The sequence below is a fragment of the Vulpes lagopus genome, chromosome 7 (genome assembly GCF_018345385.1).
Source record: "Vulpes lagopus strain Blue_001 chromosome 7, ASM1834538v1, whole genome shotgun sequence".
NCBI lineage: Eukaryota > Metazoa > Chordata > Mammalia > Carnivora > Canidae > Vulpes > Vulpes lagopus.
The window spans coordinates 20,882,918-20,906,477 of record NC_054830.1 but is presented as its reverse complement, the minus strand read 5'-3'; the positions used below and the strand labels follow the sequence as shown (position 1 = coordinate 20,906,477).

The 23,560-nt window shown below is 62.7% G+C and overlaps 1 protein-coding gene across 4 annotated transcripts in view; it reads right to left on the bottom strand.

Moving 5' to 3' along the window:
- Window positions 1-23,560, bottom strand: part of STAB1 (stabilin 1) — a 26,582-nt gene extending 3,022 nt beyond the window's left edge. Inside the window, exons 1-56 of one of the 4 annotated variants that reach the window (XM_041762142.1) lie at window positions 23,386-23,560; window positions 19,449-19,585; window positions 18,963-19,078; window positions 18,620-18,705; window positions 18,478-18,547; window positions 18,105-18,200; window positions 17,695-17,805; window positions 17,269-17,465; window positions 16,896-17,026; window positions 16,596-16,723; window positions 16,215-16,303; window positions 15,862-15,999; window positions 15,577-15,720; window positions 15,335-15,397; window positions 14,939-15,052; window positions 14,800-14,853; window positions 14,490-14,570; window positions 13,928-14,086; window positions 13,446-13,508; window positions 13,114-13,209; window positions 12,831-12,917; window positions 12,237-12,348; window positions 11,593-11,779; window positions 11,389-11,482; window positions 11,119-11,277; window positions 9,500-9,595; window positions 8,849-8,944; window positions 8,665-8,712; window positions 8,359-8,489; window positions 8,084-8,195; window positions 7,629-7,706; window positions 7,449-7,547; window positions 7,238-7,336; window positions 6,954-7,085; window positions 6,671-6,799; window positions 6,437-6,493; window positions 6,121-6,204; window positions 5,254-5,449; window positions 5,044-5,139; window positions 4,903-4,948; window positions 4,739-4,815; window positions 4,395-4,520; window positions 4,151-4,224; window positions 3,927-4,001; window positions 3,574-3,696; window positions 3,220-3,267; window positions 2,928-3,005; window positions 2,632-2,778; window positions 2,096-2,236; window positions 1,919-1,978; window positions 1,383-1,559; window positions 1,213-1,299; window positions 970-1,119; window positions 818-871; window positions 534-735; window positions 17-166 (exon numbers count right to left, since the gene is read on the bottom strand). In XM_041762142.1, the coding sequence (XP_041618076.1) occupies window positions 17-166; window positions 534-735; window positions 818-871; window positions 970-1,119; window positions 1,213-1,299; window positions 1,383-1,559; window positions 1,919-1,978; window positions 2,096-2,236; window positions 2,632-2,778; window positions 2,928-3,005; window positions 3,220-3,267; window positions 3,574-3,696; window positions 3,927-4,001; window positions 4,151-4,224; window positions 4,395-4,520; window positions 4,739-4,815; window positions 4,903-4,948; window positions 5,044-5,139; window positions 5,254-5,449; window positions 6,121-6,204; window positions 6,437-6,493; window positions 6,671-6,799; window positions 6,954-7,085; window positions 7,238-7,336; window positions 7,449-7,547; window positions 7,629-7,706; window positions 8,084-8,195; window positions 8,359-8,489; window positions 8,665-8,712; window positions 8,849-8,944; window positions 9,500-9,595; window positions 11,119-11,277; window positions 11,389-11,482; window positions 11,593-11,779; window positions 12,237-12,348; window positions 12,831-12,917; window positions 13,114-13,209; window positions 13,446-13,508; window positions 13,928-14,086; window positions 14,490-14,570; window positions 14,800-14,853; window positions 14,939-15,052; window positions 15,335-15,397; window positions 15,577-15,720; window positions 15,862-15,999; window positions 16,215-16,303; window positions 16,596-16,723; window positions 16,896-17,026; window positions 17,269-17,465; window positions 17,695-17,805; window positions 18,105-18,200; window positions 18,478-18,547; window positions 18,620-18,705; window positions 18,963-19,078; window positions 19,449-19,585; window positions 23,386-23,466 (6,061 nt within the window). In that variant the 5' untranslated portion in view covers window positions 23,467-23,560. Of the gene's footprint in view, window positions 1-16; window positions 167-533; window positions 736-817; window positions 875-969; window positions 1,120-1,212; window positions 1,300-1,382; window positions 1,560-1,918; window positions 1,979-2,095; window positions 2,237-2,631; window positions 2,779-2,927; window positions 3,006-3,219; window positions 3,268-3,573; window positions 3,697-3,926; window positions 4,002-4,150; window positions 4,225-4,394; window positions 4,521-4,738; window positions 4,816-4,902; window positions 4,949-5,043; window positions 5,140-5,253; window positions 5,450-6,120; window positions 6,205-6,436; window positions 6,494-6,670; window positions 6,800-6,953; window positions 7,086-7,237; window positions 7,337-7,448; window positions 7,548-7,628; window positions 7,707-8,083; window positions 8,196-8,358; window positions 8,490-8,664; window positions 8,713-8,848; window positions 8,945-9,499; window positions 9,596-11,118; window positions 11,278-11,388; window positions 11,483-11,592; window positions 11,780-12,236; window positions 12,349-12,830; window positions 12,918-13,113; window positions 13,210-13,445; window positions 13,509-13,927; window positions 14,087-14,489; window positions 14,571-14,799; window positions 14,854-14,938; window positions 15,053-15,334; window positions 15,516-15,576; window positions 15,721-15,861; window positions 16,000-16,214; window positions 16,304-16,595; window positions 16,724-16,895; window positions 17,027-17,268; window positions 17,466-17,694; window positions 17,806-18,104; window positions 18,201-18,477; window positions 18,548-18,619; window positions 18,706-18,962; window positions 19,079-19,448; window positions 19,586-23,385 lie in introns of those variants that run through there. The other 3 variants (XM_041762139.1, XM_041762140.1, XM_041762143.1) reach the window with 3 other exon arrangements.

The window sequence follows — 23,560 nt, the reverse complement described above, 5'->3', positions numbered from 1 at the left end:
GGACAGGACAACCCACCTTGGCACTGGGGCCCAAAGGCACCCGAAGCACAGAGTTCACATGCTGTCCCTGTAAACCTTGAGTGGCACTGACACTGCCCACTGCCACTCATGCCATCCATGCACACACCATGGCCACTGCAGGGGATGCTGGCACCACCAGGGCAAGCTAGGGTGGGTAAGAGAAGGGAGGTGGGGCCCGGGCTCTCCTCAGGACGCCTACCACATGCATCCCCAGCCCGGCCATACTGTCCATCCTGCACCTGGGGCAGCCAAGCCTCTTCCAGAAGCTGCAGCTCACTCAAGTCCCCATTGCTGCTGAGCATCCCACAGATGCCCCGACCAGCACCCCTAGTAGGCTCTGCACCATTTATTTCCACACCCACCCTGCCTCTCAGAGCATTCTCACCCAGTAAAATCCGCTCAGCACCCAGAACTGTCTTCACCCTACCACCCCAACACATTTTCTCAGGAGCAGAAGCCAGAGCTGTGCCAAAAGGGCCGGTCAGCAGCACCTGCCACCTCAGGACACTCACCTCGGCACTCACTGCCATAGTGACCAGGGCAGCAGCTGGGCTTCCAGGTAGTGGTGACACAGTTGCGGTGACAGCCCCTGCTCAGGCCTTGGGGCTGGCCCCAGAGGCTGGACCGGGCCCAAATGCTGCGCAGTGCCAAAGAGTGCAGTGGAGGGGACGTCCAGAACTTTGAGTAGTATCGCCAGCAGGCCTCGGGGCTGCCCTGGGCCAAGGGGAGTCAAATAGCCTGAGTTTAGTGGTCCTTGGGCCATGCCTGAACCCCTACCCAGCTCCCAGGCCCTTACCTGCTCCTGTGAGCCCTCAGGACAAGGTGGCTCCAGCCCGCAAATGCTGCAGAACTTCTGGAAGGAATGGGAGCCAACACGGCAAGATCAGATAGATGGACAGGCCAGCGAGGGTCCCTGCCTGTCTACCTGTGACCCATGGCCTCCCTCACCAGCCGCAGCGGCCGAGTCTCAAAGCGGTCACAGCGAGCACCAAGGCCAGGTGGCTCCAGCAGCTGATCGATGCCATAGGCCACACCACCCTCAAAGAGCAGGTGCCGCTGCACGATGTGGGCATCCTCCTCACCCACTGTGAGCTCACCCTGCAGGCAGAGGAGAGCACAGGGGTCACAGGTATGCCGCAGCCCCCAACGGCCAGAGCCCCTGACTCCTGCTTCCCTCCTTCCTGGACTCACCGGCCGGGCACGGCTGCAGGAAAAGGAGATGGGGGTCCCGTGCATCGTGCGGAGTGGGCCCAGGTTGGGCAGGTCAGATGCCAAGGCCTGAGCAGATGGAGCTATGGTTGGAGCCGGGCAGACAGGCTGGGTGGCAGGAGGTGGGGACCACGGACTGGGGGTACACCCACCTCAATGTTGCGAATCACATGGCCCCGCAGAATGGCTGCCAACTTGTCCCGGTGATCCTCATGGTACAGCCAGTCCTGGCGGTCAGGCGGCAGGGCTTGCAGGGCAGCGTCTGTGGGCCACAGCATGGTGAGGGGCCTATGGGACGCATCCTGAAGCAGGGGCAAGAGTCCAGCCATCTGGCAAGGAGAAGGAAGCGCAGGAGTCAGGCTGGTGGGCAGACATAAGGGCTGGAACACAGAGACAAGGAAGGGGCTCCGACAGCCACGTGGCCTTCTCGCCAGCCACATTCTTCTGTAGCCATCCCAGGCAGATGCACACGGGACCTACATGCAGGGGTCAACTTGCACACACCTCGCCCGCTTTCAGGTATGTGGGCACACATATGCACACCCTTGTGCTCACACTGGGAGGCTCGCTTACACAGCCTATGTGCACACTAAAATACAGGTGAGTGTCCAGACACAGTCACTCGCACAGGGACAGTCACCTGCATACACAGCCACGGACACAACGCCCACACACACGGGAACAGTACCTTCACCAGGCCGCTGAAGATCTTGTAACCGAAGCTCTCAGCGGCCACGGTGACGTTTTTCTGTGGAAAGGCACTGGTGAGCCTTGAGGTCAGGCAAGGAGGGAGCATGGGAGGCCCCTCCGTGCCCCCCTGCAGCCTGTCTTGCAAGCTCCCAGGCCTGGGCCGCTCCCCTCATACCCGCACGACAGGGACAGCGTCTGGCTCCCAGTGTAGCACGTCAGGAGGCAGCAGGACTTGGTCGATGAAGTGCAGGACGCCGTTCACCGCCTCGTGGTCACTGCTCACCACCCGCGCGAAGTCATTGAGGTAGACACTGCCCTGGAGGCGGGAGGAAGGGAGCCCATCGGTGCGGGGGTCAGAGACTGAGTGGTTGGGGCCTGAGGTGGGGGTGGGACCTGCTCCCGGGAGTCTCCAGCGGCAGATGGGCAGGGCCAAGCCAATGGGGAAACCGTGTGTGGCTGGTGGGGGTGGGGGTGGGGGGCCAGGCAGGGGCTCAGGGCCAGGCTCAGAAGTCCAGGGCCCAGGGACAGACCCTCGGTGGTGGGCATGGTCCGGATCCAGATTTGTCCATCTCCCTCTCACTTAAAGCCCACCCGGCCCCGGGGAGGTGAGAGGGTCCTAAATGTGCTGGGAGAGGGCACAGGTGCGTAGGGGCAGGGCTTGAAAGTGGCTGAGTTCCGGGTCTGTGGGGTGGGCAGGCGGCCTGGGCCCACCTCCCTCTCGTGGATGCGCAGCGGGTGCCCCGACAGCGTGGTGACATAGCCCTCCTCCAGCAGCTCCTGGACGCTCAGCTGCCTGCAGCCCACCACGTGGTAGCGGAACACGAGCTGGTGATGGGCGCGAATCCTGGCCAGCTCATCCTGGAGTGGGAGTCGTGAGGGTAGAGTGAGGCCCCCTGACTGCTACCTCTGCCCCCAGCACACCCACCCCTGCCCCACCTGCCCCAGAGGGCCCATCCCTTCCCAGCCTTGCTGGGGGTGGGGGTCGGGGTGGGGGAGGGGTGCATTACCTGGGACAGGTTGGTCATTAGATCTGCACGAGGCACAAAAACTGTGAAAGGCCCATCACCCTTGAGCTCCTTGTATTCCTGGAGGGAGGGAGTAACAGCTTGAGTGGAAAGGGGCAATTTGCAACCCACTTGCTGCTTCCAAGGATCTTCTAGGAAAGACTTGGGCTCTGAGAGACCAGAACAGCCAACCCCCTGACCAAATGAGAAGGTGGAGGCCCAGAGACAGGTGGGACCTGCAGTTCAGAGAGGCCCTGGGCCGGGCTGAAGAACCGGAAGCCAGCTGGTCACTTACCAGGAGGTGGAGGCTGAAGAATGAGGCGTGCCTGTCCCGAAGGAGCTCCTGGGGGGGGCGAGGATCAGCTCAGATTTTGGGTGGCCCCCATTCAGGGCCTGGTGCCTGTCCCAGCACCTGCAGCCCAAGGTCTGGCCAAGGCAGAGATGAGGAAAGGAAAGCCGGGGGTCTGAGCTGGGTTCAGGATTAGCTTCATGGATCATAGCTGGGTCAGGCCCAGGTGGAGTCAGGGGATCAGGGTCATGGTCAAGGCCAGGATCAGGACCAAATCTGGAGTCTTAACCAATATCCTGGGTCAGGCCCATGGGGGTCATCACCAAGGCTGGGTCAGGGGTCCAACTTGGGCATCATTACCAGGCCGACACGGGCACGACAGGTGAAGCCATCACCCACGGTGTGGGCCGCATCACAGGTGCACGTCCTCTGGCCATCCCCTGTGCTTTTGCACACAGCATAGGGACTGCAGCCTCCATTATTCTGAGGCAGGGATAGGAGACAGAGACATCAGTGGCTCCCAGACTCCTCTGGGCTAGGGGCCACAAAGACCCTTGTCCAGCCCCCAAAGCCCCGTTTGCTCCTGAACAGTCAGATTTGAGCTTGTGGGGGGTGGGGGTGGCTCACCCTTCAGAGACTGTAATGGGGCAGGGAGATCTGGCTCCCATCTAAGTCCCTTTCCCCTGTGAAATGAGGCAGGGCTGGGGTCTGACCTGGGAGCAAGGGTTCAGGAGTTCACAGGTCCGGATGCCATCCCCACTGTAACCCTCACGGCAGCTGCAGGAGACCTGTCCCAAATTCTGATCAGTGCAGCTGCTGGGACCCAAGACCAGGCCAGCGCCCTGGACAGAAGCTCCTCCTCCCCTGCCTGGTCTGAGGGCACCCCCCACCCATGAAGGAGTGGCACAGCCCCAGTGTCCACCTCTGTTGTGCTGACCTGCTGGGGGCCTGTGGAGATACAGTCGGCATGCATGTGGCAGCCCCCATGGTGGATGAGACAGTTGTTGACTTCTGCGGGGAGAGACGCTGGTGTGAGAGGTGTCCTTCCGTTCATCTGTGCGTTCAGGTGTCACCACCACGCTGTCAGGGTCCCTGTGAGCCCCTCAGCCTCTCCTAGTCTTACAACACTGAAGCCAGACCCCTGGCCCCACGTACATGCAAAGTGGGGACCCCAGCCTTACCCTGGCATAGCTCCCCATCTCCTGTGTAGCCATCCTGGCAGGTGCATGTCCGCTGCCCTGGTGCCACCTTGGTGCAGTTGGCATGGGGGGAGCAGCCCCCATGGTCATGAGCACAAGGGTCCACCTCTAGGGGTAGATGATCCCAGAGAGCTGTGAGGAGCAGGCCCAGCAACGGCATGGGGGCAGGGGAGGAGGGCATGGGAGAACGGAAAGGGTCGGAGGGAAGGGTAAGACCTGAGATGGGACTGGGATAGAAACTAGACCCAGAAGGCCTGGGGAGGGCTCTGCAGGGAAAGTCCCTGAAAATCTCAGAGTGGGCGCCACGAGCACCAGGATGACCTGACCTGAGCAGTTGATGCCGTTGCCCGAGTACCCCGCGGCACACACGCAGGCCGGGGCCGCAGCCGAGTCCTGTACGCAGCTGAGAGGGAGGGCGGTGCAGGTGAGCCTGGGAGCCTGACCTGGGCCCCACCCGCTGGCCTCCCTGCCCCAGGTGGAGCTCACTCACTTGGCATTGGGGTCACACTTCATCGGGCACTGAGGGGCAGTGATGTCTGGGAGAGGAGGGTGTAGAAGATGGTTCTGGTCATTTGGACCCAGGAGCCACCTCCCCAGGAGTCCCCCACCTCTCCCCCTTGAGGCTACTCACTCTGGTCACAGCGGGGGCCCTGCCAGCCCACGTTACAGACACAGCTGCCATCCCCCTGCAGCCCCTCCTGGCACAGCCCGTGGGCACAGTCACAGACTGGGAGCAGGACAGGAAGGACAGGGTTTGCCCAGAGCCTCCAGCCTGCCCCGGCTGGAGGGTGTGGGCTGTCCCCACACCCGCTGTCCTCGGCCACCCCCACCCAGGCCTCACCTCCGGCACAGGTAGGCCCATAGCGGCCCAGCTCGCACATCTCACAGGCCGTTCCGTGGAAACCCTCGTGGCAGCGGCACTCCCCACTGCCCAGGAGCCGGTCCTGGCACTGCCCGTGGCCCGAGCACACACCCCCCTGACCCCCCGGGCATGGCTCACACAGTGTGCCGAAGAAGCCGGGGCAGCAGTCGGGCACCTGTGGGGAGGCGGTGGAGGGAGGCCCGGCAAGGGCCAGACGTAGGGAGGAGGGAGACGAGGCGGAGGGGATTCGGAGGGCGGGAGGCGTGGGGGACAGGCCACAGAGCCAGAGAATGAAGCGAGCAGGAGCCAGGGAAACCGGGGGCTACCTTCTACAATCCACCCCGCCCGCCGCCCCCCTGCCTCATGGCAGGGTGAGGAAACAGAGCCTCAGGCTGGGGGACTGCCCCTGGGGCCTGCCTGATGGAGTCCAGGCTGAGCCCCTTCTCCTTCTCCTCTCCCCGGGGGTGTGGCCAGGGGGACAGAGACGGGCCCCATTGACCTCAGACCTGTCCCTCTGGGCCCTTGCTCTGCCTGCCTCACCCTAGTGAGGCACCCCAGGCCTGAGTCTGCTCTTGAAATCTAGTCCAGGTTCCTACCCTGGGCCTGCACTCCCACTCACCCCCCTTGCTTTTTTTTTTTTAATTCATGAGAGACACAGAGAGAGGCAGAGACACAGGCAGAGGGAGAAGCAGGCTCCATGCAGGGAGCCCGACGTGGGACTCGATCCCGGGTCTCCAGGATCACGCCCTGGGCTGAAGGCGGCGCTAAACCGCTGAGCCACCCGGGCTGCCCCACCACCTCCCCCTTTCTGGTCAGACTCAGGGGTGGGGGTGCTGCAAGGCAAACCTGGATCTTCTTGGCACATGTATAAGAGCAGCCCCGGGAGAAGGAGTAGCCGGATCTGTAGATACAGCTCTTCTTGGGGGTGTTCTGGAAAAGGGGACAGACCAGAGGGCTCAGTCTGCAGCTTGTGCAGGAGCAGGGCGAAGAACGGGGAAACAGGCAGATGACAGGTGGGTGTGACAGGTGAGCAGGACAGCAGGCCAGGGAGGGATGGAGACAGGTCAGCCTGGGCCCCCGGCCTTCTAGCAGGGAGATGGGGTGGCCCTGGGGGCTGAGACACCTGCAGAGCAGAGAGCCAGTGCTGAGCCCTCATCCTCACCTCCAACTGGAAGCCCTGACTGCAGCGGAATCTCCGGGAGCAGTTTACGCATTTCTCCTGGGGTGGGAGGAGGGCAGAGCGTCAGGTGCTCCTGGGGTGGGGCCCCCAAGCCCTCCTTCCTTCCACTACCACCCTGTCCAGGGCCCCCCTGCCAGCCAGGCGAGCTAGCACCTCCCAGCTCTGAACAGCCCCCTTCCCCCGCCCAGCTCTTCCCCCAGGGCCTCAGCCTCTTACCCGCAGGGACTCTGCGTGGCTGTGCAGGCAGCGGCTTGAGCCCACAGTCAGGACCCCCGACAGGCCAAACAGTGAGCGCCCAGGGGCCTCCAGCATGGGGCCTTCTAGCAGCACGTGGTTCACCTCGGGCTGAGGGGTGCAGTGGGAGGCTGATTCCACCCCCCAACATTATACCTTCACCTTGGGGCTGCAGGCTGGCGGGGAGGGGCTCGGGAGGGGTCTCCCAGGATGGGTGGTCTCTGGAGCAGAGGCTGCAGGCTCCCAGCCCCCCAGCTCTGCAAACCTGGCCACTATGGTTGTAGAAGACGAGCCAGTGGGCAGGGCCCAGGAGTGAGTTGCGGTGTCCCCCCTTCTGCAGGGCTTCATGGGAGAGTGCCTCCCCCAGGATCACGTGGTGTCGCACGGTGTCTGCATCCTGGCAGGGGGGTGGGACCGAGAAGCTCAGGGGCTCCACTACCGAGTGCCCAGGACAGAACATTCCACCCACCGCGTCCCTTTGCCGTGGGAGGGGGGCTCACTGGGGTTTGCGCCCTCCCCGCCTCCAGCGGCCCGTCACCGTGGCCTCACCAGGCTGCTGCTGTTGCCCTGGGCCTCCAGAGAGCGGTTTGTGGGCACGAAGATGGTGTAGGCCGTGGCGGCCTCAATCTGGGACACAAGCTTGTGGTGCTAAAGGGCAAGGGGCCAGGGTCACCGATGGGCACCGTCACCCTGGGACCCGTCCCCGGAGCCAGCCCCCTCCCTCCAGGCCTCCCTCCCTCCCTTTCTCCCCTGTCCTGACCTGCAGCAGCTCCCGGAAGAGGCGGAAGGCAGGCACCAGGTCCAGCTGCTGCAGCAGCCCCTGGCCTTGCGGCACGCTCCCCCGCGGCGGCAGCAAGACCTGACGCGGGACACCGAGCCGGTGAGCACGCCAGCGCCCCGCGGCCTAGGCGGCGCCCCGCACACACCCCTCCGGCCGTACCTGGCTGAGGACGTGTAGGACACCGTTGGTGGCGAGGAGATCAGCCACGTCCACGCTGGCGTTCTGCACCCAGACTCTCTGGAAAGCAGCAAGCAGAGCTCAGCCACGGGCAGGCACAGGCGGACACTTAGGAGGTAGAGCACCAGCAGAGACTCCGGGCAGCTCCTGGTGGCCCCCAGCCTGGCCCAGACACCTTCAGAACCTACCACGGCCGCACACACCCACACCAGGGCCCTTGCACAAAAGGGGCAGGTGTATACATGCACACACAGATAAAGACTCGACTGCTGGCCCAAAGACACTGGTCTGACTGAGTACACCCTCTGCTGGCCCTGGGCAAGTCCAGGGGATCTCAGTTTCATCCCCGGGGGCCCTGGTCTGGGGAGCTAGTGGTCACTCAAGTGCCCTCCTGGGCCCTGCACCGTCCTCTCTTCTGCCCAGAATTCACCACGTACCCCACTGATGTTGTGAATCTCCCAGCGTGTGGTCGGGCTCAGGGTGGCCACATCCTGCCCACCCAGCTGGGCCAGCTCCTCCTCAGAGAAGGCACCCTGAAGGAAATGGGCCCTGTGGGGCGTGGAAGCGGGTGAGTGTAACCAGCAGACCCTTGGGACTGGGGTCCGCCCCAAGAGGTGGACACAGCCAAGAGGAGAACCTCGGGGAGAGACAGGGTCTCGCACAGAAGTCTCTCCCCCCACCCCCGCCCCAGGTCCCTGCCCTGGCTGCCCACCTGACCAGTTGTGGCAGTGCCCTTGGCTGCAGCCAGAAGGCCTGGTCCGCGGGGCTCAGCCTACGGATGGCAGACTCAGAGGGCACCAGGGCTGTGACTCGGCTGCCAGTAGGGAGAGTGAGGCCAGCACTCTGTGCTCATGGTGACAGGGGGACAGGAGGAGTGTTGGAGGCAGCCACCTGAGATGCCTTGCTCCCAGCCTCTGGGCTTGCCCCCACCTCCAGCTCTTGGAGATATTATGTGGCACCTCTGCATCCAGAGGCCTCCTGGATTTGAGCCCCAACCCCAGTATTGTGCCCTGAATACCTTGATCCACTGGTAGAAGACAGAGAAGTGGGCATTTGCCTCCAGCTCCTAAGGGGAGGGAAAGAGCGGAGGTCATCAGTCTAGGGACAGACCCAAGCCCCTTCCTCACCAGGACCCTGAGTACTGTCTCTCCCACCCGAGGTGCATGAAAGGATGCCCCCTCCAAGCGTTGGGACCCACTCACCCGGAAGATGTCTCCATAGCAGCTGAAGCCATCACCCCCATAGCCAGAGGGGCATGTGCAGACCCGCTGACCTCCCCCCACTGGCCGGCAGGTGGCCTGGGGTGGGGGCGGAGCAAAGAGACAGAGTCCCCCATTCAGTACCCGGAAGGCAAGCTGGACTGCGCCCAGCCTACTTCTTACCCCCATCACCCAGCCTCCTGCCGTCTGCCTGTCCTGCCACCCGGCCCCACCGTCTGTCTCTCCAGCCAGCCAGCCAGCCTGCATTCACACTGCTCCTTTGGTAAGCTTGGCCCTGCTCTCTGAGATCACTGAGCATTTGACGTGAATTACCCCACTTCATCATGACAGATGGGCTGGGAAAGCACAGGGCAGAGGCCCGAACTGAGAGCAGGAGGGGCTACTGGGAGGCCTTCGGGAACACGTGGGCGAGGCGCAGTGGGGTCAGAGCAGAGGGAGCACGGAGTGGGGCAGGGCTGGGGACAGGGGCAGGGGACAGGAGGCAGGGCAGGGGCTGGGGCCTTAACTACGAGAGGAAGCTCTGTCCTGTGGGTGAAGGGGCGACATGGTCTGGATTTGGGGCTTAGAAAGATTCCGATCCTGGCCATAGGGACACCCAGAGAGCCTCCCCCGGGACCCCCCTCAGCCCCTCACCAGGTCGTGGCAGCCACCGTTGCCTGCCCGGCAGGGGTCAATAGGACTGCACACGTAGCCATCTCCTGCGAACCCCAGCTTGCAGGTGCACCGGCTCTGGAGAGTTTGGGAGCAGAGGGCCTCAGCTCACCAGGGGTCCCCACCCTCTCCTCCTCCACTCCCCCACTCTCTGTGAGTCTTACGCCCTGGGGAGGCTTGTTCAGACCCAGGGAGCTTCTCCCAGCCCAATCCTTAGAGAACCCCGCTCCAGACCAGGAACCAGAGACCCCAAGGGGAACCTGGCTCTTGAGAGGAGGCCAGAGAAGCGATGGCGTTGGCAGGGAAGCATCTGTGGGGACTTGGTACCCCTCTGCTCTCAGACCTGAGAGAGGCCAGCAGTGGGAGGTGAGTGGGCAGGTGTCTGTGGGACTGGCCCCAGGGATGGCGGCACAGACCCACCTCTGACCTTGCCACCCTGCTCTGAGCCTTCCCGCTAAGTGCCCATGTCCAGGGCTTGTCCCCACTGCAGCTGAGTGACCAGTGACATTCCCCAGACCTCAGTCACCCTTGTCAGCAAGAGGGGGTGGCATCTCAACCTGCTTGTCCTGGTCCTTGGTTCTGCAACTAGAACAGCATAGCTCCTCATGGAGCTGGGAGCGCGAGCCCTCATGGCCAGCCGGGCTCACCACAGAGGCCCTGCAGGCGGGCAGTCCCAGCCATCACGGGGCAGGTGCCTGCACACCTGACCCTGAGCCAGCCAGGCCTGGCCTCTCCACTGGCATATTAGATACTCGAGTGCTGCCCAGTCCGTGGAGTCATGGGCCTGATGTGCCTCACACAAAAAGCTCCAGATGCGGAGCACCTGGGTGGCTCAGTGGTTGTGCATCTGCCTTTGGCTCAGGTTATGATCCTGGTCCTGGGGTCCCGGGATCGAGTCCCGCATCGGGCTCCCTGCATGGAGCCTGCTTCTCCCTCTGCCTATGTCTCTCCCTCTCTCTGTGTGTCTCTCAGGAATAAATAAAACCTTAAAAAAACAAAAACGAAAAAAACCTCTCCAGAGGCTGAGACCCTGTGGCTGAAGTCTGAGGCTGCAAACTCCACAACTGCTTGTCCAGCAGTCCAGAGAGTTCGAGGTGTCACTCTCCCCGTCACCCAGGGCCGGGGTCTTTGTCTGCTTTGCTCAGCATCCCATTCTTAAGCCTAAAACAGGGACTAGCACTCCTGGTATCAGGTGGGAACCCAACGAGTGAATGAAAGAATCAGTGAGTGGTCAGAGACAGTGGCCCTGGGGAGGTAGAGCGGAGGCCCCGTGGACCCGCTTCCAAGGGTGAGAGTCCTCAACCCTGAGGGATGGAGCCCCAGCCTTCTGACTGGGGAAAAGCAGCCTTGGCCTAGAGCTGGCATGTGGCTTCCCCTAAAGCCATCCTGGCCTTTGTGCTGTCCCCAACACACTTGGGCTGCTCCTAGACTGAATGACACTACCTCTTAGTCCTGGGTTCTCACTTGTGCCTGATTTTGAGACCCTGAGTGAGAGTTCTTGGAGTGGATGTTCCTGAAACTGGGTGGGGTGGGGTGAGAGTCCCCTGGAGCAAAGCCCCCACCACCCCCACTGCTGCTGCCTCAGGCCCACCATGCCTCACCTGCCCAGGTCCCACATAGCTGCAGAGGGCGTCGGCGTGACAGCCGCCTCTTGCATCCAGCTCGCACTCGTCAATGGCCACACAGACGCGGCCGTCCCCGCTCCAGCCCTTGTGGCACGTGCAGTGGTGGGTGCCCAGGGCCCCGGGGACACACTCGGCCTGTGAGAGCCATAGTCAAGTGACCCAGGGCAGCAGGCTGAGGGAAAGGGAGCCCCCCTCCTCCCCCAGGTCAGGAGTTCAGGAGTTCAGGGAGGGGACAGTGAGACTGACATTTTCTGAGCAGCCACCACGGTCTGGGCGGGAGCAGGGGTTGCTGGGCGTGCAGGAGAAGCCGTCACCCTCAAAGCCATCAAGACAGACACACCTGGGGCAGGTGAACGAAGGGCCTCCAGTGAGCCTCTGGAAGAGGCCAGAGGCTGGATGAACCTACAAGCCCTGCCACGGACAAGGCAGAGAGGAAATGCGAGCGCTCACCTGGCGACGCCCCCCTGGCTAATGCAGCGGGCGTGTGGGTGGCAGTTCTGGGCCTGTTCCGAGGGCCCACAGTTTCCCGTAGACTCATTACAGAAGCGGCCGCTGAAGCCTGGGGCACATGTGCCGTGCTGGCACACCCCCCCGCTGCCCGGACGGTTGTCACAGAGACCGTGGACACAGCCACAGTCTGCAGGGAGGAGACAGGAATGGGTAAAGTGAGGCAGGGCAGGGCTGCCTGAGAGCCAGGATGCAGCTGAGGGGATGCTGAGAATGCAGAACATGGTAGCCAGCCCGGACGTGACTTCACAAAGCCAGAGGCCACCCTAGACTCAGTGGGCAGGCAGGGGAAATGCAAGGGGGCCATTCGATGTTTCCAGCCACCCCCGTCTAGCTGCCCTGCCCCTAACACCATCAGAAGGTTCTTCTATATATCCGACCTAAATCCTGCATGCTTTAGATTAACCACAGCTCTCATCCTGGCATGGGTGAAGGAGACATCTATTTTTGTTCTCAAAGTCTCCTCCCCTCCCTCTGGCCTTCACCCTTCCTCCTGGGGCTCTAGTCTCCTTCTTGGGAGTCCCCAGCCCTGCTTCCAAGCAGACTCTTTTTTTCCCTGGCGGGCAGCATGGGCCAGGACTACCCACCTTCCTGGCACCGGTCTCCATGCTTGTTTGGATTGGAGCAGATGTGGCAGGCGATGCCCTTGTAGTCTGGGAAGCAGAGGCAGGCCCCATTGCCCTGGACCCCATCACTGCACTGGAGGTGGTGGGAAGCAGGACCGGTCATGGGGTAAGAACTGTCCTCATCCCCTCCCTGCACACCCTCACCCTCCACGGGCCAGCTTTGAGCTCCTGCTCCCCCTGAAAGACCTCACCCTGGAAGAGACCTCCAAATCACTGGCTTCCCAAAAGACACCCAGCCCTGGAAGCTTCCTGGGTGACTTCTGCTCAACCTAGAAATCCACAACTCCTGTGCTGATCCCTGGCTCTGCTAGCCCTGATATTACAAAGTGGCAAAAACAGAACACACAAGAAAACCACCGACAAATAACCTTTAGGAAAATAGGTGCCCAAATCCACCTACTTAATCATTTCTTAATAAAACACAAAAACAATATGGTCCAGCTTCCACTGCTTGGACGTAGGAAACCGGAGGCCAGAGCGGCAGGCTCGGCTCAGACACAATGGGAGTCCTCGGCTGACTCACACGCCTCCCCTTGGGGCAGGGGAGGGACTCACGTTGCCTTTGCCATAGCAGGGGTTGGAGAAGCCCCCAGGACACTGGGCACAGTCGGGCCCAAAAAACCCTTTGCAGCAGCCAGGTTTCTGTAAGAGACAAAGCAAGAGTGCGTCTCGGCCTTGCCACCCCCACTGCCCAGGCCGCTGCTGCTCCCGTGCCCCACCTGAGAGCCGGGTGAAGCCCCTCAGGGGTGCAACACAGCTGCCCCAGGAAGGCAGCCTGCCCTGCCCCAGAGGGGAGGCCCCGGGCCACCACGCAGTGACCACTCACGCCCGCGCTCACCAGGATGGTCTGGTTGCAGTAGCTAGCACAGCCTTTCTTCAGGACGTTGAGCCCAGTAGGGTCGTGGGTGTAGACACACTCCCTGGGGAAGATGTCCTGGGGCAGGCCGTGCAAAGCCACTCAGCAGGTGTGGGTCCTGAGTGGCCCCCTTTGCCAGGCAGCCCTGGTCCGGGGACCCCTCAGTGCTCTGGATCCCACACCCCTACCCTTAGTGGGGCCGAGAGGGGCTGTGCCTCTGAGCCCAGCCGAGCCTCACAGCCCCTCCTCCCCACCTTGATCCAGGGCAGAAGACTCACTGGGCAGCCGTGAGGGCTGTGCCGAGGGCCACTCACCAGCTTTATGCTGTTGGGGGGGCACGTGCTAGTGTTCAGGGCTTGGCAGTCCACACAGGAGCCCTGGGCGGGGGGGGGGGGGGGGGGGGGGGGGCAGAGTTAGTCATGGTTCATTTAGTCAGCAGACCCTAGGAAAGCGGCAGGAGTCAAGCCCTCAGGTACGAGAGAGTCAGTGACAGGAGGGCCAGGGCAGAAGGAAGCCAAGGGCAAAGGCCCTGCCGTGGGGAAGAGCTTAGTGTGGAGTGTGAGAATCGTAGCAGAAGGCGGGGCCAGAGGCCCAGAAGAGGCTGGAGTCATCTGGAAGGACTGATCAACAGTCCTTCCACCACTGAGGCCTGGCAGTTGGCGGGGGGCAGGTGGGTGTGTGGGGTCTCGCCCAGGCCCTAGCCCCAGGGCTGCTCGCTGGCAGCCTGCCGCCCACTGGAGGACAACAGGCAGCGCTGGCCCCCCCGGAAAGCTGGCACCATGTGGTGTGTGCTCACCGCCACCATCTCGTGCTTCTCCTCACTGCAGTGCTTAGGCAGGATGGGCAGGATGGTCGGGGGCAGCAAGATGCCTTCCAGCATGTGGATCACGCCATTGGCAGCCAGCACATCCACTCTCCGTAGCGGAACCCCGTCGGGTCCCAGCAAGATGCGCCCCTGCGGCAGAGCCCGGTGTACAACCCACAACCCGGCCAGCCTTGGGTGACACCCGAGCCCACTGCCACCTGTACCCCCGCAGCCTGGCCTGCGCGCCATCTCCGCTTCCCTCTCCCTGGCAATGCCTCCTGCTCTAGCAGAACTGCTCCAGCCTCTGGGCCCTGAGCCACGTGGAGTGCCACCCTCCACACGCTCGTGCCCACCCTCCAGGTCTTCGAAGCCCTCCCAGGCTGTGGGGCCCCAGGAGAGGGATCTGATCCTGCCTCCCCCGTGGCACCACCAAGGCCTGCCATCCACGGGGCTTGGAGCACAAAGCCAGGTCTGAAAGAGGCTACACAACTGGCCGGTCGTCACCAGCCCCTCCATTGGTCCATTCATTCCAGATTTTGTTTGTGGAGCTCACCTCCTCGGAGATATTCACAGCCAGGACCTGGTTTGCCATGGTAAGGACCCGACCCTTGGAGATGAGCTTCTCAATGGTCAGCTGGGTATAGGAGAGGGTGGGGTTGGGCCAGGCACTAGCCACGGCATAGGGCCCCCCACAGGCCTGCCCAGGTGACTCACAGCCACCACTGTGGTGCCCAGACTCTCTTGCACTAGGAGAGTCCAAATGGATGGAGAGAGGAGGGAGGGACACTGGGACCTCCAAGCAAACTTCCAAAAGCCCAGCAGCAGGTATGGGCCGGTCGCCCTTCCAGAGAAGAGCCTCTCACCTGGCTATGGCTGTAGATGTGGTACTTCACCAGCTCCTGCAGCTTGGACAGACCCTGGCCGGGGAGAGAGGGCTTGGTAGGGGAGGGTGGAGGCCCTGGTGCCCCATCTCACCCACCCCTCCCAGCCCCCTGAGCTTACTGCTGTGAAGAGGTAAATCAGGCGGCCGTCACGCAACTTGTCCACGGCCTCGTTGCTTGGGGCGAAGACTGTGAAGGGCCCCGGCCCATCCAGGATGGAGGGCAGGCCGCAGTTCTGTGGCAGTGGGAAGGAGGCTCAGGGAGGCTCTGTGGCCGGCCTCCACCTCTGAGCCCTGCTGGGGCCCTGCCACCCTTGGCCTGCAGGGAACGCCCGTGAGGAGTAAGTGGGAGACAGAAGCAATGGGTCCACGCTACCACAGGACCCCAGGATGGTGACAAATAGGTCCTAGGGTGGGGGCATGTGCAAGGGCCCATGCTACTGGAGAGCCCCAGATCACGGTGGGACATTGAGGGGTCTCAGCCCAAAAGATCAGAGGGACATTTCCTCCAAACTCACCTCCAGGATGGTTTCAAAGCGGCTGAAGGCCTCCGTAGAGGCAAGGATCTGGCCAATGGTTCTCTGTAGCAAGGAACGAGCATGAGAGCCCCAGAGAAGAGGGGTTGGCCGGTTCAGCCCCAGAGGGGAGGAGGGTCTGTTCCAGCCTGGCCTGGAACTGGCCTGGCCCACTGTTGGCACCCTGTGGGGGTCAGAGGTCACCCAGCGGCCCCAGGTGGGGAGAGGGGAGGACGCTGGCTTACTTTGGGGTCCTCAGGGAGGTCTGGTGGGGGCTGCCACTGCAGGGCGGTGACCAAGTGGAAGACGCCATTGGCTGCTGGGTAGTTGGCCTTATGGATGGTGAATGTCTGCTTGGGGTGCTCTTTATACTTGTAGGTGTATTTCTGCTGAGATGCAAGGCGTCTGGCTCACATGCACCACATGCCAGCCTCCTGTTCTGAGGCTCCGTTCCACGTCCGCCCCTCTGCCCGGGCGGTGTGCCCCCAACAGGACTCCTCGGGTCCCCGGGCTGAGGCGGCCCTCCTTACCATGAAGCGGTTGTAAGTGACCGTGATCTCCTGGCCCGCCAGCGTCCACCACCTGCGTGTCTGCTGGCTCCCTGGCTCCTCCAGCACATGCTGCCCTGCGATGATGTGCTGTTTACAGAGTTGTCGGGCAAAGGATACCTGTGGGCACAAAGGGACCAGGGTGCTGAGTAGGCCCGGGGTGGCCGCGGGTCATCGTGCCACCCCTGCCCCAGCAACAGAGGGGACGGGAGGCCTCCCAGGCCCCAGCTCCCCAGAGTCTGGACTGAGGACCCTCTCAGGGCCCTAAAGCCTGGGGCAGGGTCTGGGGAGGTGGCAAGGGCTGGCAGCAAGCTCCTCGAGGAGTCGGGGCTCACGTTCATGGTCCTGGAGGAGGTGGACGAGAGCCACGGCACCAGCACAGTGAATGGGCCTGACGTGCTGAGGATCTCGCGGCAGCCCTGGTCTGGGGGCCAGGAGAGGGTGGATCAGGACAGATCTGGGAAACCTTCGGGCATCAGTCCTAGGATGTGGAGATTTGGGTGGAGGGCACTGGGCTGCGGCTGGGTCTAGGGTAGATGGGGATCAGGGAGGGGGTGCCCACTCACACGGCCAGTCATGTACCCCACCCAGCCCAGTCTGTTCCCACAGCTCTTGGGCACAGGAATAGGGCATTTCTACAGGGGTCTGCCCCTCCCTCCCTGCCAGGACTGGAGTGTGAGGGACAAGGTCACAGGCAGATGGTGGGGGTCACACACCCAGCATGGCCAGGGAGACTTTCAGCCGCAGGAGCACCAGGCCAAGCTGGCCGGCCTTCTGTATCTCATGTAGCAGGTGTCCATAGCAGGCACGCCCGTCCCCTACCTCGCCCTCCTTGCACACACAGCTAGGGAGAGGGGTAGAACTGGTCAGGGCCAGGGGTGCGGCCAGTCCCCACCTCCTGGCCCTTGCCCACCTGTTCACATAAGGCGCTTGAGCTGAGGCTGTATACACGCCCCTGCCCAGCCCGCCCTCTCTGCCCTGCCCCCCAGTGCCCACCCTGAAGCCCTCGTGCCCACCTGGTCTTCCCATCGGGGGTCAGCTGGCAGGTGGCTGACCGGTCACAGGAGTCAGGGAAGCAGTAGGCGAAGCAGCCCGCAGAGGCATTGTGGTTGATGCTGACCAAGCCTGGCTTACACAAGCAGGAGGCCTGGGACCCCAGGCAGGAGAAGGAAGTGACATCACGACCATGAGAACCACCAGCACCCCTTGTACCCATAAAGCTATGCTCAGCCACCACACCACCCGCTGAGAAGAAGACTGCCGTCCTTTGCCCATTTTTTTACAAGTGGGTCAACTGAGGCTCCCAGGAGGCCCATGATTTCCCAGGGTCCAGTAGCTAGTGTGGGTGGGTGGACCATGGGACAGGCCTGACCCAGGGTCCCGGCTCACCTTGCCCGGTCTCTGGTACAGACACAAGGTGGAGTTGCGGGGGCAGCCACCGTAGTTGATGGTGCATGGGTCCTGGGGCAGACACACCATTCCATCACCATAGTAGTTCTTGGGGCAGCGACACTGTGCCTGCCCTGTGGGGCTCACCGAGCACTGGGCCAATGGGGAGCAGGGTGACGGCCGGCAGGGGTTAGGGGCTGCCAGAGCAGAGAGAGAGAACCCAAGTGAGCTGGGCACCCAGGAGTCCTATCACCTCCGCAGTGATGACCCAAAGATGAGGTGAGCAGGCTGATGGAGACCCTGGGACAGGCCTTCCCTCAGGGACACATAGTACCTGCTGTCAACAGCCAGACTGTGCTTGTTGGCTTGAAAGAACGGCCCCCCAGCCCCCTGCTCGGGCCTCTGGCCTCCAGGCCACAGACTCACCTTGGCACTCTCTGCCCTGCTGGGTGTGGCCAGGCAGGCAGCTGCAGGCGGGGGCCTCTGCGGAGCACTGGGAGTTCTGGGGACAGTTCAGGGCCTGGCAGACTGGCAGCTCTGAGTGGAGAGGAGGGGTATTGTGGGGGCTCAGGGCTCCAGGTTGGGAGGAGCAAAGGTGAGAAGATGCTCTGCCCAATTTGCTGTGTAACTCCGGCCAGAGCCTCGCCCTCTCTGGGCCTTTGGGCAGTGGAGCTCTCAGATGACCCTCCCTCCCCTGACCAGCTGTGTGCCTCTCCTACTCCGAAAGATAATTAGGCTGTGGGCAGAGGGCCCCTGCAGCTCAGGCCCCATCCCCCATCTACTGGCCTCTCTTCCTCTGGACACTGGGGACCTACCACCCCAGCAGCCCTGCCCACCTTGGTCACAGCGGGGTCCAGTGTATCCAGCAAAGCACAGGCAGCTTCCATCCCCAAGTGGTCCACGGCTGCACACGCCGTGCACACAGCTGCACACTGGGCAGGACATACAGGGACGCATAGGGACATTGAGTCTGCATTTTTGCGTTTCTAGAACTCAGCTCCCGTGGGGGTAACAGGAGCCAAGGGAGGCACCTTGCTTTGCCTGGGGGCTCAGAGGGCTCTGGAGAAGCACAGGGCTGGAGGTCTGAGGAAGCAGAGCCCGTGTCCCGGGAGGGAAAGTGTGAGGCTGAGGGGAGCTGCCCCATGGACTAGGTCTCCTGGGGCCCCCACATGGGCAGTGGCCCTGCTCCCTTGCCCTGCCAGCACTCACCTGACTGGCAGTTGGGCCCAAACCACTTGGGGTCTTGGCACTCCTGGCAGGCTGAGCCACTGAAGTTTTGCTGGTGGAGATTTGCACCAGGTCAGTGTGCGCCCCTCTACTGCCCCCCACGCCAGCCCCACCATGCCCTTACCTGGCACACGCAGGTCCCGTTGCCATCTATGCCGTCCAGGCAGGTCCCATGGCCATTACACGGGGTCTCAGCACCCCCCGGGCACTCTGTGGACCCCCCAGAACTCAGCTGTGCCCTGAAGAACTCCCGCTTCGCCCCTGCCCCCAGCAGCTCCCGGCAGCCAGGCCCTCCCCGGGGCAGCAGCCAGGCCCTCCCCAGGGCAGCCCGATCCGGGCAGCAGAGCTGTGCTGGCTGCCACTAAGGACCCGGTTCCTGAGAAAGCTGAGGGAGATGCGGGCAGATGCTGCAGAGAGGGAGCCCGGGCTGGGGTATGGGGAGCAAGGCTGGGGCCCCCACCCCGTACCATAGCACTGGGACCCCCAGTAGCCGGGGCAGCAGGCCTTCTCCACCACATCCTTCCAACACTCCAGGCTGCAGCCTCTCATGGACATCAAAGAGTCTCCCAGCTGCACCTCATAGCTGGCGACAAAGGTGGGCAGGGTGACGGGAGGGCCTCCCGCTCTGCAGCCCCCCACCCAGCCTCCCCACGCGGGTCCCAGTGCTCTGCATCTACCTCCGCTCTCTCTCCTTGCTCCAGAGCTGAGCACAGGGCCCGGCTCACGGTAGATGCTCAGTAAATACCACTTGCCCCCACTCCCCCTTCTTCTTTCCTCCCTAGCTCTGCCCCCAGCCCGAGTGTCCAACAGCCGCCTGGGTAAGTGAGCCCCTGCCCTCACCGCCCAGGCCTGCCAGGCTCCCCCTTGCACACACCCCCCCCACCCCCCACCCCCTGCAGGACACTCCTGGAAGCGGGCAGGGACACAGGCAGGGACCAGGCAGGGACCCGCACCTGCAGTCCCGCAGTATCTTCTCAGGTAACTCCCGAAGCCAGCCTGCGGGGCACATCCGCCTCTTGATAGCGGGACACACGGTGCAGGGGAGGTGAGTGACAAACTTGGTCTTCACGTCGCAGCGCCTGGATCGCACCTGGGCCACAGAGTGGGGTTAGAGTGAGGAGTCTGGCACCTGCCCCGGTCCTGACTCTGTCCTGATTGAACCAAGGCCCAGCACCTCTCCCCAGGTCTTGCTTTCCTGCCTGTTTCCTCAGCGGTGAGGACAAGGAGGGCCCTGAGAGATGGGGGAACCTGCCTGTCACAGGTTGTCACTGCCACAGTGTGTTCCTATGTCCACAGCCATGTACTTTTTTTTTTTTTTTTTTTAAGATTTCACCTATTAGAGTGAGAGCACAAGCAGGGGGAGCATCAGGCAGAGGGAGGGGGAGAGGGAGAAGCAGACTTCCTGCTGGGCAGGGAGCCAGACAGGGGGCTCCATCCCAGGACCCCAGGATCATGACCTGAGCTGAACAGATGCTTAACCAAATGAGCCACCCGGGTGCCCCGAGAGCCGTGTACTTCTGCCCAGGGCCGCAAACACATGCCTAGGAGCCTCAGAGTCTATACCTCCTGACACGAAGAGAGCCCAGCATTTTGTTCCACCTTAGCCCATTCAGATGGAGAAACTGAACCCCAGACCCAAAACCACCGAAGTAAGGACTGGGTATGTCAGGAACCAGAAGTGGACTCTCACCCTAGTGTCCCTTATCCCCTCCCCCTGAAAAATAAACATTAAATACCACAGCAGAGGCTGCTTGGGGGAGCACAGCGACTCCTTTCCCAGACACAGGCGGATCACACCACAGGGCTGGCCTCTGGTCATTGCTCTGCCCTGAGCATGTCCCCACCGTGCTGGCGAAGGATCCTCCCACAGGCCCGAGGCCGCTCCGCTGACCCCAGCGCGGGGACGGCAGAGACCCAGCAGCCAGCCCCACACCTAAGAGGCAGGCCAGGTCAGCGGGTGTGTGCAAGGGGACCCGCGTGCCGTCCTGCACCTGACCCCAGGTGCCCCCGCCAGCCCGGACCCGGGGGGCCGGGGCCCATCGTCGGGTGGGCAGTGCTAGCGGTGAGGGAGCGGAGAAGACCCAGGTGGCTTCCCGGGGGAGGTGACCATTGGACTGGGGCTGAAAGATGCCCAAGAGCTGGCAAAAGCCAAGTGGGAGGAGCAGATGGCCACGCGTGCCGAGGCAGAGAGCAGACCAGGAGAGGCGCCGGGCCAGGCCCGCAGGTGAGGCAGCAGGTGGGGCCGGAGGGGGCTGCGTGCGGATGGAGAAGAGGTTGCGGGGGCCTGGGGCATGGGCTAGAGAAGCTAAGATGTTCTCATCTGAAAAATGCTAAACACACTGCGGTTCAAAGGGCGTGCGGCCAGGACATGGCTTTCCTAGAACACATCAGACTCGAGGCCTCTCAGAGCAAGAGGAAAGGAGAAGGTGGCCTGGCACGTTCTGGTGAGCACGAGGCCCCGGGGCCTGGCTCTGCTGCTGAGATTTGGCCCTTCCTGCTCCTGCCTCTGCGGTCTGCAAAGAGGGAAGTTGCCGAGAGCGCCTCAGGCCCAGCCGTGGGGCTGAGTGCTGTGGTCTCGCTCCCCACCCCGGGGCTCCGTCTCTGCTGAGCCAGGGAATGTCTAGGAAGTTGGGTAACTTCAGGGCTGGGCAGCTGCTGGCTCAGGGCAATGGCACCCCTGAGGCCACCTGGCCAGGCGGGCCCGGCAGCCAGGGTGGCCACCGCCGGCTCGGGGACCGGCTTTCAGAGGAACGGCCAGGCCTGGCTAAGGGCTCAGGAGAGGGACGGATGGAGGGAGAGAGAGAAAGTGGGAAGGTGAGCCCAGGAGGGGGCAGGAGCCTCCTGTCCCGACAGGGACGCGCTTACTTCTGAGACTCTCACATTGGGAAATGTGTGTGACATGGTGAAGGGTGGATAAGCCAGCAGCCAAATCAGACTTCTCACGGGGGAGCACACTGGGGGTGGACCCTGGGCCCCTCTGGAAGGAGCACTGGCCTCCCTGGGCATCCCAGCCTCCCCCGCAGTCTCGCCGCTGGTCCCTCTGGGTCACAGCCCAGTGCTGAATCAGATTCCCTTCTTCCTAGGGGCATCTCGGGACTGCCCCAATCCAGAATTGATTTTGCAATGTCTGCTTCCCACAGAGACACAGGCGCTGCTGGGGAAGTTCGAGACATGAGGGATTGAGCCTGTTGTGAGGAGGTGGGACAAATCCCCCCAAGCTGGCACCCAGAACCCAGACTCCCTCAGAGGGATGGGCTCCCTCTCCCCTATCTGCTTCCCCTGCCTGGGTCACCGCCTTCTCCCTCCACAGCCCAGCTTGAGACCACAGGCTCCACCGGCACCTGCACAGAGGAGGCACCCAGTAAAAGGCTTTTGAATGGACAGGGGCTGTCCCCCACCCTCCTTCTCCAGGAAGCCTTCCTTAACTCACTGCCTGAACCTGCCTGTGTTTGCACCCTGCTTCTGCTGCTCCCTAGCTGTGTGACCCTGAGGTCATCCCTACCCCTTGGAGCCTCAGTTTCCTAGCATTTAGAGTGGTCCTTATGCTACAGGGGGTTGCTGGGAGGGTTTGGGTGGCTGAGTGAAGTTGCAAGAGAAGGCTGGCACTGCCTCGTCCCTGTCCACGGGCACCCCTGGGCCATCTGCCTGGCCCCAGCTGGCAGAGCCTCAGCCCTAGAATATGGGCTGAGAGGCGGTCAGAGCACAGGTCTCTGACGAGGAAAAGGTGGCGGACCTTTGAAATTCCTTCTATTTCTCTTGCAGGGAGGGAGTAAGAATCCACCTGCAAAGCTTAGCACAGCCTAGAACCCTGGGCCCTTCGACCACCACGGTCACCCTCGCAGCTTCCCACCTGCCCATCCCCAACCTAGACCTGGCACTGCCGGGCAGTGGGGTCCCAGCAGGAGCTTCCTCTCTGTACTTCAGCCCATCTACTAGTGATAGGTGGGCAGTAGCAGCTGCCCCAAGTGTCAGGTGAACTTGGCCTCACAGGGCAGGGACCCTCAGCCACAGGCAGGCTCTAGCCAGGCAACTCTCTCCATTCTCGAGGCTGGGCGGGGGGGCTCTTCCAGAAGCTCCAGTGGGGATGGGGCCCACTCCGGGGCCTACTTAGGCCTGCAGATCGGCAGCTGGGAGGTGGCTGGCACACATGGGTCTGACAGCCACACAACGGGACCCTTTTTCTGGGGAATCACAGGCAGTGGTCGGGAGTCCGGCTCCAGTGTTGGACTGATTTGTCTCCATCATCCTTGGGCTTTAGCTTCCTCAGGTGGAGAACAGGACCCACTGCCCAGGGGTCGTGAAGATTCCAGGGGATAATGCCTCCGTGTGCCCAGGGTGTGCAGCTCTTGGGTTTGAGGGTGTTATTGTTAGCTGCTGTTTACCCAGAGACTGGGGGGGAGTAGACTTCATTCCACCCCTGGGGCCGGACACAAGCACACACACATGTGTGTTCCACGTGAGTCTGTTGGTTTGCTAGCCCCTCCAGGGTTGGGGGGTGATCCTATCTCCAGTCCGCAGGCCAGGGTCACAGAGAGACCGGGCCTCAGTCTGGGCAGGGAGGGCGGGAGGATGGGCCTGGCTCTGTCCCCCTCGACCTCAGGCTGGGGAGCCCTGGGATGCCGGTGCACACTCCATGGCTGGCAGGCTGAGCACGGTCGGAGGAGAGCAAGCCAACACACCCCTCCCGGCCCAGGCAGCTAGACACGCACCTCAGCCTGCGGACGTGGGCACCACAGCCCAGCCCTCTGGTCCTGCTCGGAGGACAGACAAGGAGCGGCTGCCCTCTGTGCCCCCAGACCTGTGCCCGATCTGTGTCCACTCCCTCCCTGCTCCCACCAGTGGCCAGCAGGGCCTGGATACCACGTCCCCCTGCAACTGGCTCACACTCACCTTCTGCCCCCTGGTGAAGTGGGAGCCTGCGAGGCAGAAAGCCAGGAGGCAGAGCAGAAGGAGGCCCCGGGGCCCTGCCATGGCTGGTGGCGGCTGGCAGGCGCGCCGTCCAGGACAGTCAGGGCAGCCAGTGTGGGGAATGAGCTCTAGAAGGCAGGCACAGGGTGCGCGGGCG